General features: G+C 39.4%; 1 protein-coding gene across 12 annotated transcripts in view; it reads right to left on the reverse strand.

The window, feature by feature from the left end:
- Window positions 1-249: 249 nt before the first annotated feature.
- Window positions 250-17,352, reverse strand: part of vav2 (vav 2 guanine nucleotide exchange factor) — a 227,212-nt gene continuing 210,109 nt past the window's right edge. For 2 of the 12 annotated variants that reach the window (XM_039779869.1, XM_039779864.1), the window contains 17 exons: window positions 16,011-16,099; window positions 15,758-15,890; window positions 15,356-15,370; window positions 14,938-15,047; window positions 14,653-14,754; window positions 13,249-13,337; window positions 12,077-12,090; window positions 11,953-11,971; window positions 11,110-11,237; window positions 8,574-8,645; window positions 8,343-8,395; window positions 7,902-8,018; window positions 7,251-7,338; window positions 7,005-7,128; window positions 4,945-5,031; window positions 4,371-4,525; window positions 250-2,535 (listed from right to left, as the gene is read on the reverse strand). In XM_039779869.1, the coding sequence (XP_039635803.1) occupies window positions 2,488-2,535; window positions 4,371-4,525; window positions 4,945-5,031; window positions 7,005-7,128; window positions 7,251-7,338; window positions 7,902-8,018; window positions 8,343-8,395; window positions 8,574-8,645; window positions 11,110-11,237; window positions 11,953-11,971; window positions 12,077-12,090; window positions 13,249-13,337; window positions 14,653-14,754; window positions 14,938-15,047; window positions 15,356-15,370; window positions 15,758-15,890; window positions 16,011-16,099 (1,443 nt within the window). In that variant the 3' untranslated portion in view covers window positions 250-2,487. The remainder of the gene's footprint in view (window positions 2,536-4,370; window positions 4,526-4,944; window positions 5,032-7,004; window positions 7,129-7,250; window positions 7,339-7,901; window positions 8,019-8,342; window positions 8,396-8,573; window positions 8,646-11,109; window positions 11,238-11,952; window positions 11,972-12,076; window positions 12,091-13,248; window positions 13,338-14,652; window positions 14,755-14,937; window positions 15,048-15,355; window positions 15,371-15,757; window positions 15,891-16,010; window positions 16,100-17,352) is intronic. The other 10 variants (XM_039779871.1, XM_039779872.1, XM_039779866.1 and 7 more) reach the window with 9 other exon arrangements.

The raw sequence follows: 17,352 nt of genomic DNA on the forward strand, positions 1-17,352 counted from the left end.
AGTCCAAGGTGACATCTTTTAATGTCTTGCTTTGTCCCACCAACAGTCCAAAGGCCAAGATATTCAGTTGATGAAGCTTTTTGCAGGAAAATCCTGATCAGAAAAGTTGCAGGACATTTTTATGGCATGCTATACTATGACTTCTTCTATACTGGGGGAAACACTGGGTTGTGATTACACTCCAGGTTGCAATGGATTATTCAAAGCACAATGCAAAATAAATCAGCAAGAAAATGATTCATTCTCAAATTTAAACCAAAGAGAATTATTTATTTCATGATAGACCTTATTTGGAAAACTCAACCATTCAAAAAAATGTACACGATTAAGTACTTATTTTTTCGAGGAAGTATTGACAGGAGTTGAAATATCAATAGCCACATGCAATGGGATTTTCCACTACATAAACAGCGACTAGATCCCCCCCCCCCCTTATTCTAGACAACATGGAGGCCTCCTGTGTGTCCCCCTCACACAGTGGTAGGACTTTGTGTTTTTCGGGGCGGTCAGCCTATGCAATAACACACATCATAGACAGTCAAAAGTTTAGAAACTAAACATATCAGCATCTTCTGCTCTGCAGTCTTTGTGAACCAGCCAGAGCTGACGTGCTCAGTGTTTGCACTTTACTTCTCAGTGGGCTGTGGGACTGCTTTGTGAGTTATTTCAAATTGTCTTTTATATTAATATATGTTGTAGCATGAAAACATTTTATAAAAAAACTTTCCATAATTTCCCATTGCATTTCTTGTTGTCTTCCTTTGTGTGTCCTGTGACATTTTTAAACTTTCAAACTGCAAGCATTTATCATCATCTCTCTTCACCATACATTCAAACTAATCTAGCAAAATGTGTTGGTGAAAAGTATGAAGGTCATATAAACAGAGTTAGATACTGTATATGGAATTAAATGTAAACCAAATTTGGATGAACCCTTTAAAGAAAACTGAGCTGACAGGGTCAATAAACATCTGAATATCTGTAAATCTAGAACGGGAAAGTCGTCTGGTACATCTATGCTTTCAATAGAAAACTGACGAAAGCGTTTTGCCAACACACTGTGGTCTAAATAGCTGTACATCTGTATTTTTTGCATTAGGAAATTACTGGAATTAAATGGAAACACTGAGCACCGCACCCCTAGAAAATCACAAAATGAATAATAAGGGATCCTTCTATGGATTTATGTTAATTAGCACGTACATTTTCCTTCAGATTAAAAATCTTTTGACACTGTTTAATTTCACCAGTCTGCACAGCACCAAATTTCACACACGGAAAATTAATAACATTAAGGGGGAAAAAAATCCCGTCACCTGATCATCTGTAAAAATAAGGCAAAGTACAAAAATCATAACAATTGAACAAACTCCATGCAGACATTAAAACATGGCTGAATTTGGCTTCAAACAATAAATGGTCCAGTTCTCAAAACTTTAAAAATAATCTTGATGTTTCCCTTTTGCATCCAGCTGATTGCACCCATTGACTTGTGACGCCAAGACTGTTGTGAACAGTGTATGTGATTGTTGCTGGCTAAAAAAAAAAACCCTCCGACTGTCTCTGTGAGTCCATCTAGTCACCAGTTCGGATAAGTTAAATGCTTCACCATCTTGTTTTCCAGGGCTCAGAAGGCGAGCCATCCCCCAGTATTTAGTATAAGTGCCTCTCCCCTCTGTTAGTAAAGTCCTCTGGATGTGGAACAAACTGTCTTTTGGGGATGGCAATGTTCTTTACTGGCTGATGTTGAGGTTCAGTAAGCAACGACCATTCTTCAAAGGCACCGTACTGTACATTGGTCTGTGTGTGTGTTTGTGTGGGCCGCACATGTGCACATGCATACATGGAGAAGTAAAACCAGTCAACAAAGTTGATTCCCTCCACTGGCATCAGCCCACAAGGCATCACCATGACAACTAAGGCAAAATCTCTCAACATTAAAACAGAGCATCTGTCTTTTTTTGTTTCTTTCTTATTTTAGTTTTTCTCGTCTGATTCCGTGCTGCTGCTGCTAAAATCAACTTCCCCACAATAATCATTAGTAATGATATTAATCTCTATTAAATAAATTATCTATACTGTACAATTATTTCACCTCGCATAGACCTGCAACAAAGGGGAGCCTTTTTCAAAGTAAAGCTATCCACAGTCAGTTTCTGCTGTGTCCTCAGTTCAATAAAGCCTCTGCAGAGCACACAGAGGCTGACAGACAACAAGACAGTTTTTTCTTCTTTCCTGTACAGAAATTAAACAGGACATCCTGCACGTAAAAAAAAAATTACAAACGGAAGCAAAGCTGATGCATAATTGAGGATAAAGAAATAGGGTAGAAGCAGTCGTTGAAAGATGAGTATCCAGCAAAAACGACAAAAAAGTTCTTTTTTTTTTCCTTGCGTGAGTTTCCTGGAGGAGTGAGTAATTTTTCTCTGAGAACAGTAGAAGATGGTTCCTGATTTAAAAGGAGCCAGGCCAGCAAACATCCAAGATTTACTGCACTCCTTCTTCATCCACGTACGTTGAGGGAAACCATCCAATCTGAAACATAAAAGAGTCATTATCATCCGTTATAGTGTGTAAATGTAAACAAGGAATGCTAATTGAGTTCCTTCAGACACCTTTTTACATCCAACTTAGCTGTACATGCTGTAAGATAACATTTGGTAACACTAAAGTGAATCCACTGTATGTGCAGTGTGAATGTATCACACCAAGGCCACTCTGAACATGTAGCTTTAATTGGCTCGAGGATGTGCATTATTTTCAGATAACTGCACAGCTCAGATGTAACAGTCTCATCCATGTTCTGAAAAAAAATTGAAGGCTACTTCAAATACTACTCCAGCTGTTGCTAGGCAACACCTTTTCCTATTTCTTGGAACAGTAAGTGAACTAATGAGAGATAGTGCCAGCACAATATGTACTGTATTTAAAGAATTATATTTTTATCACTGACAAGTACGGTAGTCATTGTAAAAGTGGTATAATGTACTCGGATCCATGCGGTAAATAAAAATAATGCATTCCTACATGTTATTTTGATCACTGCTTGGCTAAGCACTGTTTTTTTCTTCCTTATACAGTACACAACCTTACAGAGACAACACTGGAATCATGAGTTTTGACAAATTTGTAAAAAAGTTTATTACCAGTTCTGTCACTGCTCAAGTAACCAAAAAAATAATAATACGAACACTGAGACCTCTATACGTGGTGCGATGTGTATCTGGATACGTTATCTGGATAATGACATCTGACCATGGGGCATTTACTCCTGACATCCACTCCCAATCTTGATTCTGCCACCATTGAGATTGGATCTAACTATTTAAATTAGGTAGATAGTTGGCTGTCTATCTAAGTCATGGTAAGGAATGCTGCTGTATGGGCTCCTCTGTATCTTTTTTCTCTGTGGTTGAGCGACTTTTGAACTGGCTGGGGGAATGTTTTCTAATAACGCATCCTAACAGTACCGACTGCATTTACGCCTGACTGAGATCCAATAAAACCACCTTGAGTGGTCTGGTTAATCTGATAACATTTCACTTGCAATGCATTCGTGCATGAATTGCACTTACACTGACATATGTATATTTCCTGATCCAGATATAACTGACTTACATCTCTTTAATGAAACAACATATCTGAGCATATTGCCCCAGATATGCTCTTTGTTAGTCAATGTTATATTTCACCAATGAATCATGTGCAATCAATATGAGTATATACACAAAGTAGGCACCTAGATGGTTTTATCTGACAATTGATAAGACAACACCATCAATTTAAAAACCCATTTCAATTAAGGTCCTTGATGGAGCCAGATTCTGACATGCTATAATAAAATCTAAATTAGAAAGCTAGAGTACCTCAACACCAGACTGCACAACAGAGTACAACCCAGCTTAGCTGTGCAACAGTACAACGGTTAACACGCACTCTGGATCCACACAGTAACACATTAACACCATCAAATTTACAACCTAATGGTGAACATCCCAAGAATAAAAAGCTGACATCACATTCAGCTTAACTGCCAGCCTATTAAACTGGCACATTTCCCAGCAGCCAGCTTTTACTTTGCTCTTTCAACCACCTGCTTTAGGAGTGATTTTATTATCAATGTTTTAATTGTTAAATTCAGTCACTCTGGGGCCCACAAAAGCAAATCAGTGCTGTACATTTGAGGCCGAGTGCGTAAATTCTTGGTTTTGCCTTATGCATTAGCAGCAGGATTTGTTTATGGGGATGGTACTTATCTATACAGATTACAGCACCCCAAATGTTCTGTTTTTCACTTTTCAGTCTGGGTCCATTATTATCCCGATCACTTTCACCATCCATAAATAAACAGACTTTAATGGTTCACTCACTCGTCCGTTGGCCTCTCCTTTCCACCAGCCCTGGTCTCCACCGATCTTGCTGTAGATTTTGACGATGTCTCCTTCTCGCAGTGACAGCTCTCTCATGTCCCGTGCTGCAAAGTTATAGCGGGCCACTGCTGTACTCACCACCCGTGGAGTGAACACTGTAAAAGTGGAGACAATTAAAGCTCATACTATTCACCCATGTCAAGAACTTGACATGGGTGAAAGGCCATACAAGACATAGTGGTAACAATTAGTTGTGAAGAATGATCATGAGAAAGATGGTCAGTTCATGGTCAGTGTTCAGCATGACACAATGGAGTCACACAATGACACATGAGCACGATGGGACAGGACAAGTTGTTTCATCATGAGGGAGGAAATTGGTTTTCCTTTTAGTGATTTAACGAGGGAGTGTCATCCCGGGAAAAACTGAAATGTTCTTGTTAATTAATATGAAAAGAGCACCACAGAGACGAAGTAATGAGGTTGAGAGCACATGGGCTTATTATGATATTGCAGTTGATGAGGTACAGGAAGACAACAGGAGCAAGAAAAGAAAGGAGAAAAGAAAGAGTACCTGACCAAAAGGGAGCTGAGCTCTGAGAAGAGAAGTTGAGGCCCTGCGGACTGAGGAAGGAGAAGTTGTAGGAGGCGCAGGTAGCTGCTGAGAAAGAGAAGGAGGAGGAAATGAAGCTGGAAATGCAGAGCTGAAGCCATAGAAGCAGAGTTAAAAAAGGAGCACATTGTCTCTTAAAGATAGGGTTCTGTTTTCATCAGCATTTGTGGATTGCAAACAGGATCATTATGAAAATTGTCAGTTTATGCTTAGAGAGTTTAATTCCCAGTTTGGCAGTAGTGACTTTATTGTCGCATGTAGATACAGTCAGACTGAATGCAACCCTAATAATCATTTCAGGAAAATGAGCAAAACCAATCCGCTAGAACACATTTTAATTCCTACTTTTATATTTATTTTACAGCATTGCGGCACACCAGACAAGGTTTATCTGGACTTCAGTACCAAATTGTCAGTACATAATTGGTGCAGCGAGCATAGCTTTTAAAGGGAATGATATGATTGGGCATGGTTTACCGGCCCCTTAAAAGAGGCATCCTAATCCCACCACCAGTTTCCATGCCCACTACACTACACTACACTACACTGCAAAGTAGGGGTGGGAAAAAAGATAAAAAATCGTATGTATCGTGATTTTGTTTTCCCTAGAATCAATATTTTTTATTTATGTTTTTACTAATGAGTCACGTAAATCCTTGTTTATATGGTACCGCTGATGGCGACTACATCATATCCGTTTCCAGCAAAACTGAGCGAAAGCAGAAAATGTAGAAAAGACATGTTATATACTCCTTTACAAATGAAATAAATGTGGTGTGCATTCTTTTTAGAAATGTCTCATGATATATATTGTCTCTAGAAGTGTATTATTCAACTTTTATTTTCGTTAAAGAGGGAAAAGAAAATCGCAATACTCGATACTATTGAATCGCAATAATTCTAGAATCGCAATAAATGAAAATCGCAATACAATATAATCATTGTGAAAGAATCGAATCGGGACAAAAGCATACGGTCCCAGCCCTAGTGCAAAGTGCCTGCAACAATAAAATACAAAACAATGTGTGCTTGAAAACATAGAGTGAAAGAGAGCGAGAGCACATGATCATCAGCAAAGACTCAATTGTCTCAATTCATTTCCAAATGCAGCCGACACCAGAGGCGAACAATCTCGCTGTAGTGGCCAGTTCTTCCTGCAGATCAAACAAAGGCAGACCAACGTAGGACAGAAGCCAGTGCAAAGGCAGAGCCAGTATTGATGCAGTCTGATGGACAGAGAGGACTGCCAATGCAGACAGCTGGTCAAACTTTTGTCTCTCTCTCTCTTTATCTATTTCACATAATATAACACAATAATATTCCACTTCTATCTGTGATCTAATTCTTGTGGGCAATACCCAAAGCTCATGACCGTAGGGGAGGGTTGAGGTGACACAGACCTGCCAATGGCGTCACACTATTCCACTGATCAACAGATGGTGGTAACACACCAAATTATGCTGCAGTGTGCCAGTAAAGACACAGAAGAAAAAAGACTGTAAGCTAGTAAACATGGATGTTAACAATGCTGGATGCTGTCTTACATGGAGGAAAATGCAGTTAACACGTTTGTTAGACCTCAACACGGTAACACAGAATGTAAACAAATGTAAAAGTATGTATGTAAATACATTATATTTTTTGTTTACAAGAAAACGGCACAAGGCCTTTTAATTGTATGTGTTCTTCATTTTCCACTGGCCCAGCAGGGCTATTGCATCAGTGAGGTAACAAGGAAGCACAGTAATCGGACTCCATGTTGACACCTGATGAAATGTTTGTCCATGGTTAACTTTTCTCTCATCATAATCTTCATTTATCAGCTGACTTTACCTGGTCGCTCATAACTGCAGGGCATTTCATGAGTGACTAGCAGATTGTGGTGCTTGCAGCTTTAATGTAGTGTTAGGGCGAGTATTTACTATGGTCAGGCTGTTTGTTAGTCATTAGTCATTCCAGTCTTACTTTTTGTCTGTGGGCTCAGGCTAAGAGCTGGAGTAGGAAACATTGGGAAGGCTTACCTGGTGAGCGTGTACTGGCCCGTGTTAGCGAGCGTTCTCTTGACTTGTAGGGATATCGCAATGTGGTATCTAACAATTTGAAGCTCTCTTTCAATGAATGGGCCTGATAGTACTCCACCAGCTCCTGTTAATAATAAACAGTACAGAAAGGTTAAAAAAAAGAAAGTGACCATCTAATTTCTTTTTTTCACGCTGACATCAAGGTATTGTGGGTATTTTGTGTTGGTAGTTACACATATGACTTACCAAAAGACTCTCAAACTTCTTGGCCTCAGTGATGTGAATCCAGCTGTCTTTTTCAATGACTTTGATGTGTTTTACTTCATCATTGAATCTGTAAAACCAAACATATGATTGTTAATCATTAAATTCTCCATAACACTTTATCTAAAAACATTTTGTATGTTACTGTTTCTTATCATTGTGCTTCCTCTCTGTTGGGGGTAATGTGTGTTCAGCTGCTGTCAACATGAAGTATTGTGCTGTATACCTGAAGGACTAAAATAAAGTAAAGTCATTTTCACAAGTTAAGGTCAACTGTGCTGTGGGACTTATTTCTTTATTTGTCTAAAGGCTGGTCCCTGCAATCCTTTTGCACCTGTCTTAAAAGACTTGAAGACAAATGTGCTTAAGCATTTCTCCCAGTATATCACTGTATGACAGTTCCAGTATGAGCTCATACATATCGCTTTGTGATGCATTCCCTCAGAGGAAATACACACAAAAAACAGGATAAAAAGGAAAAAAAGCAATTACCGAGCGGTAATTAGCCGCAGCGAAAAGATGCTGGGGAAAAAGCTGACTGGGGCATCCCGTGAGAATGTGCATTTCCCATGAGATGTGGATAAAACCCTTCCCCTGAGAGTTTCCCTCTCCTGTAAGATGTGAAACACTCACTTGATGCTGATGGCGAACCTCTCCGCTTCAGCTGTCCTCTCTCTGATAAGGTAGGTCCCACTGCTGTGGGATTTTAAAAGGTTATCTGCCTGCTGGCGCTCCATGTTCCCTGCAAACCTACACAGGAGCAGAGAACAAATGTTGTCACCTCCAAACACAAGTTATATAATCCAATGACATGGTGAAGGCTTTACAAATCGCTGACATCAAACAGCCATGTAGTAATTAATCTTCTGATTGCGGTCATATGTTTGGGGTCAGTTTGCTGTAAAACTAAACTTGTGCATAAAGTTAACAGTATACTAGTTTTAACATCAATACATCTGAAGTCATTAAATGATAGTGACCTCAGGGTAATGGCAGTATTAAGAGTACAGGGGCTTAAAAGTATGAGGATGAAATAATCATGAATCCACAATCTTCAGAAGCAAACGGTCTTACCAAGGATATCCATAGTAGTCTGATTCCCTTGAGGACTGCCGGCTCTGGAAGGGCTGTATCAAAAAGCAGACAATGCACATAAAATAACTTATAAACAGAACAACACCATGGAGCAAAAGTATATTGTGTATATGTATGTCCCATGCAGGTAGTTAAAGTGTACAGTTAAGAGAAAAAGGAAGGCCCTCAGAAATCCCACATACCTACTATACATGTATTTGAGTTCCTTACCTTTGGGTCCAAACAAGGTTTTACACATGAACTGGGGAAGAAGCCACTCTTTTGTGTTTGTATCAGCTTTCCCTGCAAGATAAAGGCACGGACAGTTTATTTGTATGCCACTCCAACTACGGAGGCAATTCAAATTGCTTTACATAAGGCAAACTAATGCATTAAAAGATTTAAAAACAAAAATGAGAAAAATCCTATTACCGCATACAGTACTGGCTTTAACTGACTACACATTACATTCATCGTACATCACAATACACTGGGATGCTAGGTGTTCCATCAGACAGAGGTTGAAATGCCTTCACTGTCTGCTCCCTGAAGCGATCAATTTTTTAAGCTCAAAACACCTATTGGTATTGCATGGAGAGATTAAACTGTCGTGATGTAGAGGGATAAACCTCATAGGTGAGTTTAAATTGATGGCTTCAGAAAGTTGCACTGAGCCACTTTGGGAAAAGTTAGCCTGATACAAGAAGCTGAAAGTGTAGACGAGTTAGTCAGTAGTGTTACAGCTCCTGTCGTCCAGCCTAATTCACTGTAGATCCTCCAGGTCAGCAGGTACAGCGTTATCGATGTTCAACAAAGAGAGGGTTAATGCCTTTGTTAAAGATGCATAGAAGTCTTGAACATGCTCTAAGAAATCAAAAGATGATTGTGTAAGTAGTGACTGCTAATATCAGAATCAGAAATCTAAAATAAACTGCACACATGAGTGTGTGACAAGTGCGTCAGAAGGCGGCACAACTTAAATAAATGAACTCCCATCAGTAAGTAAGCTTGGGTAATTGCCAAGTGAGTACTGTTTTCTGTGTTTTTTCTTTCTATTTTAATTACATTTAATAATCAGAAGTTTGTTGCCCAAATAGGCTGACAAATACCAAGTAATTATACCCAGTTCTACAGGAAGATAACCCAGGATATCCAATGTTTAAATATGGCTGGAGACTTCATTTGCATGTTATTCCCCATATCACCTGTCTATTTTAACTCAGGGATTAAAGTTCTCCGTTGCTACGACGGATTTCCGTCAATTTGATTATAGAAATGCCATTTCTGAGATCGATGCAGATGCAATGAGAAAAAAATGTGTGTGTGTGTGTGTAGCTTGATATTTGGACCATGATTTCCAATTCATGTTTTTTTATACAAAAAATTTTAGGTCCGTTGAATGAATGTGAATTTTTTGATGTTTAATGTTTACAGAACTAATAGTGTTTTTGAGAACTTCCTGTGTCTCAATCAGTGACAGCTCAAAAAGATGCATCAGCCATGAGTTTAATTTTGTTTATGCTGTAGCCTAGCTACACACTTGTCTCATTAGCCCGTTTGCTTAAAAAGCACACGTCTGGAGGACTAAAGAACGGTCTAAAAGTGTTTGGATTATAGTGACAAAATCGAGACCGCTGATAAGGTAGGCCAATCTGTTGAACTTTTTGGGGTATGATCGATTGTGAGTGCGGGGTGCACGGCACATGGATGTACCTAGGCTATAACAATAATAACGGTGCAACATGGTGTTTTATCTTAAATCCGTGGACATGGTGAGAAAGCTCTAGCCCTAAACATCCAAGCTCGGGAATCAATCAGTTGTCAGGAAAGAAAACAAAATGTCTTGCACCGTGCTACTAACAAGCTAACGTTAGCTCGTTGGTTGAGAATGGGCAAGTGGGGAGCGTGTCTATGTTCCCTTGGTCCTATGTTCCCTTGTTCCTATGTTCCCTTGGTCCTATGTTCCCCTCTTTGTATGAGACTGGGGAACATAGGACCCTTTTTCAAAAAAAGGGTCCTCTGTTCCCCGGTCTGTTACTTTTTCCATCATTACTGCCAAATTCCATGGCAAATAGGCCTATGTAGGCCTACGGGCTGTTTGACGCGCATATACTAATGAAACAGTGGAGCTGGAAGACCCGCCTGCCGGTTCCAGCAACAGAGAGAGGTTTGTGTATAAGACGGTGTTGGTGTCGGCTGTGCTCCACCTTTTGGCAGGGTATGTTTGAAATGCAGCCAACATGCTAACGCACATTTGACGGTATCACCCAGACGTGCCGATCATCAGGGTGAGAAAAAAACGTTTTATTCCCACTTCTATTAAGCAGCCTTTAGACGCATAGCAGAACGGGATGAAACAATCACTGAAGCAATTGGCATTTACATTGGAATATTATATTACATTATATATTATCTTATCTAGAGTATCTAGTTTGCTTTCACTGAAAAGTAATATAGGTTTCATTATTAGTAGGCTAGCCCTTGAATAAAAACAGTGAATCGTGCAAACTTGATTTTAAACTTTTTTATTGACAACTGTGTCAGGTCTTAAACTGAGAGCTTTGCGCTGCGCCGGGTGCAAGATAGGGCCCCTAATCTGTTCACCCAATATGGATGTAATCACCTTCAAACATCTTTCAAGCGGAAAGTCAGCACACAAACATCATTATGGATTCATTTCACATCCACAAGTTCTCAATGAGTACAGAGACAACTGTCTTAATATTCACAATTTAGGTGTTGTCAGATAGTGACTAATTGGCTGTACCTCCCACCATGTGGTGTCAGGATCTCCCTTCAGCAACTCGATAAAATCTCCTGTCTGAAAACAGAGCGGTGTCTTCCCCACAGGTGCTGGTGTGCCATGGTAGTTCCTCACTGCCACCATCTTGGGACCTGGAAAAACAATGAAGTGTTTGCAGCTAATGTTAAAACTGTAGAGGTAAGTAGGACTAACAGTTAGGTTGATGACACAGGATAAAAGAGGAAAAGATCTAAGGTTGAATCGAACTGTGTGTGCTGCTCACTGTGTTTGGAGTTCCCTCTTAGGTTTCACATGTAGCAGTGATTTAGGCTGATAACGGCAGGCCTGTTTATGCAGAGAAATCTTACCCACTGAGTGATGCTGTGGTCTAAGATACACACAATACAACCACAACATCCTGGGTTTAAATCTAGTCCAGGATCTTTGCTGCATGGTTTCCCCTTTCTCTTTCCACTCTGAAGTATCACGTGAGGCAAAAATGCCAGAAATTACAAAGAAAATCTAGATCAACTTTGTAATTTCAAACTGTGTCTTATTCTCTCCAGACAGACCACTCTGTATTGATTATTTCAGGATCCTGCAAAACAACTAGGATCCCTCTTATCTCAAAGGTCTTCAGGTTTTTATCACGTAATATCTTAAGCACATAGTATCTATATTTGTCTATGCATTGCCACCCACTCTACATGGTTGATAATGTTGTGCTTCATGTGCAGTAGCTCTATCCACTAGATGGCAGTAGAGAGCTGCGCTGTGCAATAATAACTCTATAACAGACTTTTTACATGACAGCTGACAGAATATCCAGCTTCATAGGGAAGTGATCTCTATCATGTATCATCTTACCTGATGACATTCCAGGTTCCTATAAAAGAAACAAATAATTGATCAACAATGAAACATGAGGGAAATGAATATTAGAGGAACATAATATTGCTATAGTATGTTGAGTAATAGAGGATCTACTCACCAAGTCAAGAGGATCTGAAACAAGACAAAAGAAACAGTGACAGTGAGAGATTATGTCTGCGGTTAGATGAACATTTGAGCATTATAATTCTTATAGTATGTGTCAGGGCTTCATGTGGCTTGTTTAAATGTGCTGTGTAAAACATGAAGGTAATTTTGCCTGTTTGCCTGCATTTTGACAATTATTTTAATGATAAATAAAAAACATGAGGGAAATGACTATTAGAGGAACATAATATTGCTATAGTACACAATGGATATAAAGCAGTCATGAATAAAGTTCAAGAAAAAAACATATTCCTACGTATCGCCTGGTCCCATAATTTCTTCCCATTCCCAATCAGTCCCACTTTTGTTACCAGTCCTGTCCAGTCCAGAGTCACATTTTTTGGGTGTGATTTTACCTAAAGAACCATAGGAGGCTTGCACATTGAACTTTACTCAGCCATACAAAGCTGGATCCAGGCCTATAATATGCTTAATATATGATGAGTGCATCTGACGCTCTCAAGCTGGGAGTTGAGACCCCTTTAAGGCATGTCAAGATAAATCTGAGATTAATCGGTTGTCAGATGGTTAACAGCAAAAGAAAGCAGAAAAAAACATTTATGCTACATACAATTACTTTCAGCTTTGTAGATATTTGTCAACTTGCATTTTTGTTGGGAATAACTGGATCACTCCAGAAAATATTCAAATAAAATAGAGCAGGAACAAATTGCTAACTGTATGAACTGGTTATAACCCATACATATATGGAACCAATCATGATTTCATTTTAAAGTATTACAAGCCCTTGCAAGCTGATGGTCAGCTAATTCCTCCTGACACCCAAGTTTTTCTCCTTCGTACAAAACCCTGCAACACAATGACATAGTCCCACAGGAAACCCACACAGAACCCATCCTCCATTTTCCTGCTAGATTTAAGTGACCTACAAGCTACTGTTCACTGACACTGGCAGCAAGTTTACACATTTTTATAAATCATTATTAATTTAGTCCAAAAAGAAAATCCCAATCACCCTGACAACACAGTGTCATAATCATCAATGATGTCTGTCACACAACATTGATTAATGATTTAATCCAAACATTGCTCCGCCCTGATATCGACCCTCCAAAAGTAAACCTGTATCAGGACTTCTGCCAGAAGATGAGAGGGAACACCTACTGATTTTACAGATGGTGATGACTTCCAGACACTCTTTGTGTGCTCCTGTTCCACAGCGAGAGCAGTAGTAGCCCTGATAGAAGATGCCCCTAGAGGATACACACACACACACACACACACACACACACACACACACACACACACACACACACACACACACACACACACACACACACACACCAGTGATGCAAACAGGAAGTGTCTCAGACACAAATTAACTTCTTGTAAGTACAACACACAAGGGGGAGCTGCTGCTTGTTACTAGAAGCCTGTGTTTGCAGATACACATGCTCGATCATTTCCACTCTTTGATCCTAAAATCCCAAAATCGACTCGCTTCGTTTAAGAGCAGCACTGTATTTGTTACGGATACTGTAAGACACCGCGCATCGCACACTGCCATGTTGAGTAGCCAGTGCCATAAATCACGATGGGATCCGCTGGGGCTGCAGCAGCAATTAGCATCTAGCAGGGAGTGCCAACGCCGGCCCCTGCTTACACCGGCTCTGTGAATTTAGGTCAGCCAAGCCATGAAATTTGTGGGTCAATGCACAGAGTGGAGTTTAGCCGGCTGACTGTAATAGAGGTGAAAGTGGTGATTCAGTAAAACGGGTTGTCCCCCGCTGTAGTCGAGCAGCACTCTCGCATGGGAGAAGCTGCGCTCAGGGACACAGTGGGTGGTGCTGGGAAGGGGGATGTTTAAAAATATCATCCGTCAGCCTCAGTGACACTTAGTGAAATATTTTCCAATGATTGCTTTTACACTAATGAGAAGCTATGTTAGCCAAACACATATTCCCTATGTGATTTGAGTCTGTTTGTTTGCTTGTTGCTCTCTAAATAAAATGAGGGGGGATTTGTTTTTTTTAGCACTTGAGACACGTTTTAAGGTTTTAACTTAACACTACATTACTAGCATTATATTCAATGCTACATTTACTAACAGTGTGGAGTATTTATATTACTGTTGCATGACAGCAATGGCACAAGTACTAAACTCAAGCACAATTTTCAGCCGTTTCCATCTTCTGCTTCTTTGTACTTCTACTCCACCACAATTCACAGAGAAATGTTACTTTTTACTGTAGTACATTTATGTGAAATAGAGTATTTTTACATTGTGGTATTGCTACGTTTAATTAAAGTAAATGATGTGACTGCTGAACACGGTCTTCTTTCACCACTGCATCAATCAGGGCTATACAGTATGTTACATAACGTGTGTCCGACTGTATAAAATATTTTTCCCAGATTGTACAAGAAACATAATTAATCTGTTACTGCTGAATATTGTTGGATACATGATAGTCCTTGGAAAGTCTGGAAGACGATGCATTCATTATTCATTGTAGAATATGATTGTGCTGTTATGCACATCAGCACTGGAGTTATCGAGGTTGTTACCTTAAAAGCATCTTGCAGGCTCGACAGTTGGTGTTCTTATCAAATGTGTGCATTTGGAAGTTATGCTGATTGGCTGTGGCTCTCTCTGGCTTGATGTTGGACCTGGAAGTAAATCATAATGAATTGGACAGTTTATTTGATTTCGCGATGAGGGAGATTTATTTCTCTGGTGTTTAATTCACGGGATTAGCCAACACACAGACCATCTGGTTAGTTTATCCCAATATGGTTCCTTAATTGAATTTCCAGGGAAGTTACCAACCCTACCATGTATATCATACTCACATGGCCATTTCAAACTGCTCCATCCACTTCCTCTTTGTCTCCTCAGTTTTACAAAAGAACTGGAAGCCCTGCTTCCCTTGCAGGTGGATCAGGTAGAAACCGTACGACCACTGGAGAGAAAAAGTGGGAACAGATGGGCAGAGATATACAGTATGTAGATGGCAATGACAGAGAAAGGCAAAGAAGCTTGTGAAGCCTGTTTTCTTTTTATATAAATATGTACAGAAGCATACTGAAAATATGATCACATTTAATTTGGAACTAAAAGATGCTCCACATGCTTTGGCGATGCATCTGACCAAAAGCTTAAGAGCCAATCATCGAGCCAGTGGGTGCACGTGCAACCCCAAAAAACACCACTGCCAAAAATAGGCCACTATGAGAAGATGAGTCAAATAAAGGGGTCGCTTGAGCTTACCATTTTTCCACTTGACTGGTAAGCATGCAAAAAGAAAGAAAGCAGAGAAAGACCGAGTTACACATGCAAACATGGACAGACACATGCAGATTCAAAAACAAAAAAGCCATGTTAGACCTGTGGCACAATGCACTGCAATGCGATGCGATTTCATGAATCCTAAATGAGCTTCATTGCATTTACATGGGTTTTCAAGCATGGGGGAGCACAATGCATATCTGACACTTCAATGCATTACTCATAAATTCCATATCTGAAAGTACCATCAACAAGGTCCTTTAGCTCAAGGGCAACATTGTTAATGATTACACGGGTTGTTTTATCACCTACTCTAGCAAGGCTGCCTCGACAAACTGTTCTGCTTTTCTGTTCTTTTTTTCAAACTAAAAGGAAGATTCTTACCTTTTTCATGTCCCTGTTGTTCATGGGGTCATCCGACATTTTATATGACTGCAGCTCAATAATCTCTTTGAGTTCATAGCTATAGCCTTTCCTCTTGCAGACAATGACCACTTTATCAAACAGGAATATATACCTGAAGACATACATACACATTCAATGTTAATGTGCTGTGAGAATATGTCATTATTGGCAATGGGTTGCTTAATTCTCATATCCTTTGGGTAGATTTTTTTTCTTGAGAGTTTGGACTCACCGGTCCTGTTTTGTTCGGTTGACGATGGAGCACACCTTCAGCTCTCCGTCTATCTTTGGCCTCCCGTACTCCTCCAGTTTCACCTGCTGCTTAGGTCACAAAGACACACAGAATGTCAATCCACTGCATACTATGGCTTCTAAATTTAATGAGAACCCATGATTAATTCAGCTACACTTAAATTTCAGAGAGAATTGAAATAAGTATGTAATGAATGATACAATTCTGAAACTATTCAGTCCCACTTCAGTTACTTTTTCACTCTCCTAATTTTTTTACTGTATCTATGGAACATGTACATTGTAAGGCTAAAATAAATCCATTGACATTTTGCACCTCCGTAGGAAACAACAGAAGAAGAGAGGAAGTAAAAGGAGAGCATAGTGACAGAAAAAGACATTAATAATATTATGGGAAATGAACATCAGTCTGGAATGTACATCATTTATCTTATTCATGTTCTGCAACACTAAATGATTTATTGGGGACATATATATACATATATATATTAGCAGAGGAGAGACAATATGGACATTTTTGAAGAATGGGTTAAGGCTCTGTGATGCTTAGTGACTAATCACACTGACAAACTTTGAATTCCAGCCTTGTGATAACATTAGTGCTGGTATATTACTATACACAAAAAAACTTCTGTGCAAAACTTCTGTAAAGATATCAAATCTACCATTAAAAATGACAATAGAAAATGTGATTATAAATGATACATGATTTACAAAATAATTATTATTTTATGTTATTTACCAAATGATAATGTGATTAAATGTCACTGCTGGCAATCCAAAATAGAACTTTAAGATGCATTTCAAATTTTTACTAGAACATTGAAGCAATAGGTTGACATTTTGGGGAAAGATGACCGATACCACTCTCATATCTGTCCGTTATATGATACTACAGCCAGCAGCCACTTAGCTTAGCTTAGCATAAAGACTGGCAGCATGGGGAAATAGCTAGCCTGGCTCCGTCCAAAAGGTGCCAGGCAAAGACACTGAAGTCTGCTGGTTGCTGCTCCGGGGCATAAAAGATATTCCAAAACCTAACCCTTCGTAACATAGAAACGGATTTGTACGGGTCAAATAAAAAAAAAACTGTTTCATTAGTGAGCTTTAGTGGTGCTGGTTGGTTGATTTTTTTTACCTCTTGACATCTCCAGGCTAGCTGTTTCCAGTATTTGTGATAAGCTAACCCAACTAGCTGGACTCTCGTCAAGAAAGCAAATAAGCTTTTTTCCCAAAATAACTATTCCTATATACTATTAACCAACTATTCCTTTAAAAATGTGTTCCTAAATAAACAAAGAATGTAAATTTAGAAACCACAT

Source organism: Perca fluviatilis, chromosome 17, assembly GCF_010015445.1.
Source record: "Perca fluviatilis chromosome 17, GENO_Pfluv_1.0, whole genome shotgun sequence".
Taxonomy (NCBI): domain Eukaryota; kingdom Metazoa; phylum Chordata; class Actinopteri; order Perciformes; family Percidae; genus Perca; species Perca fluviatilis.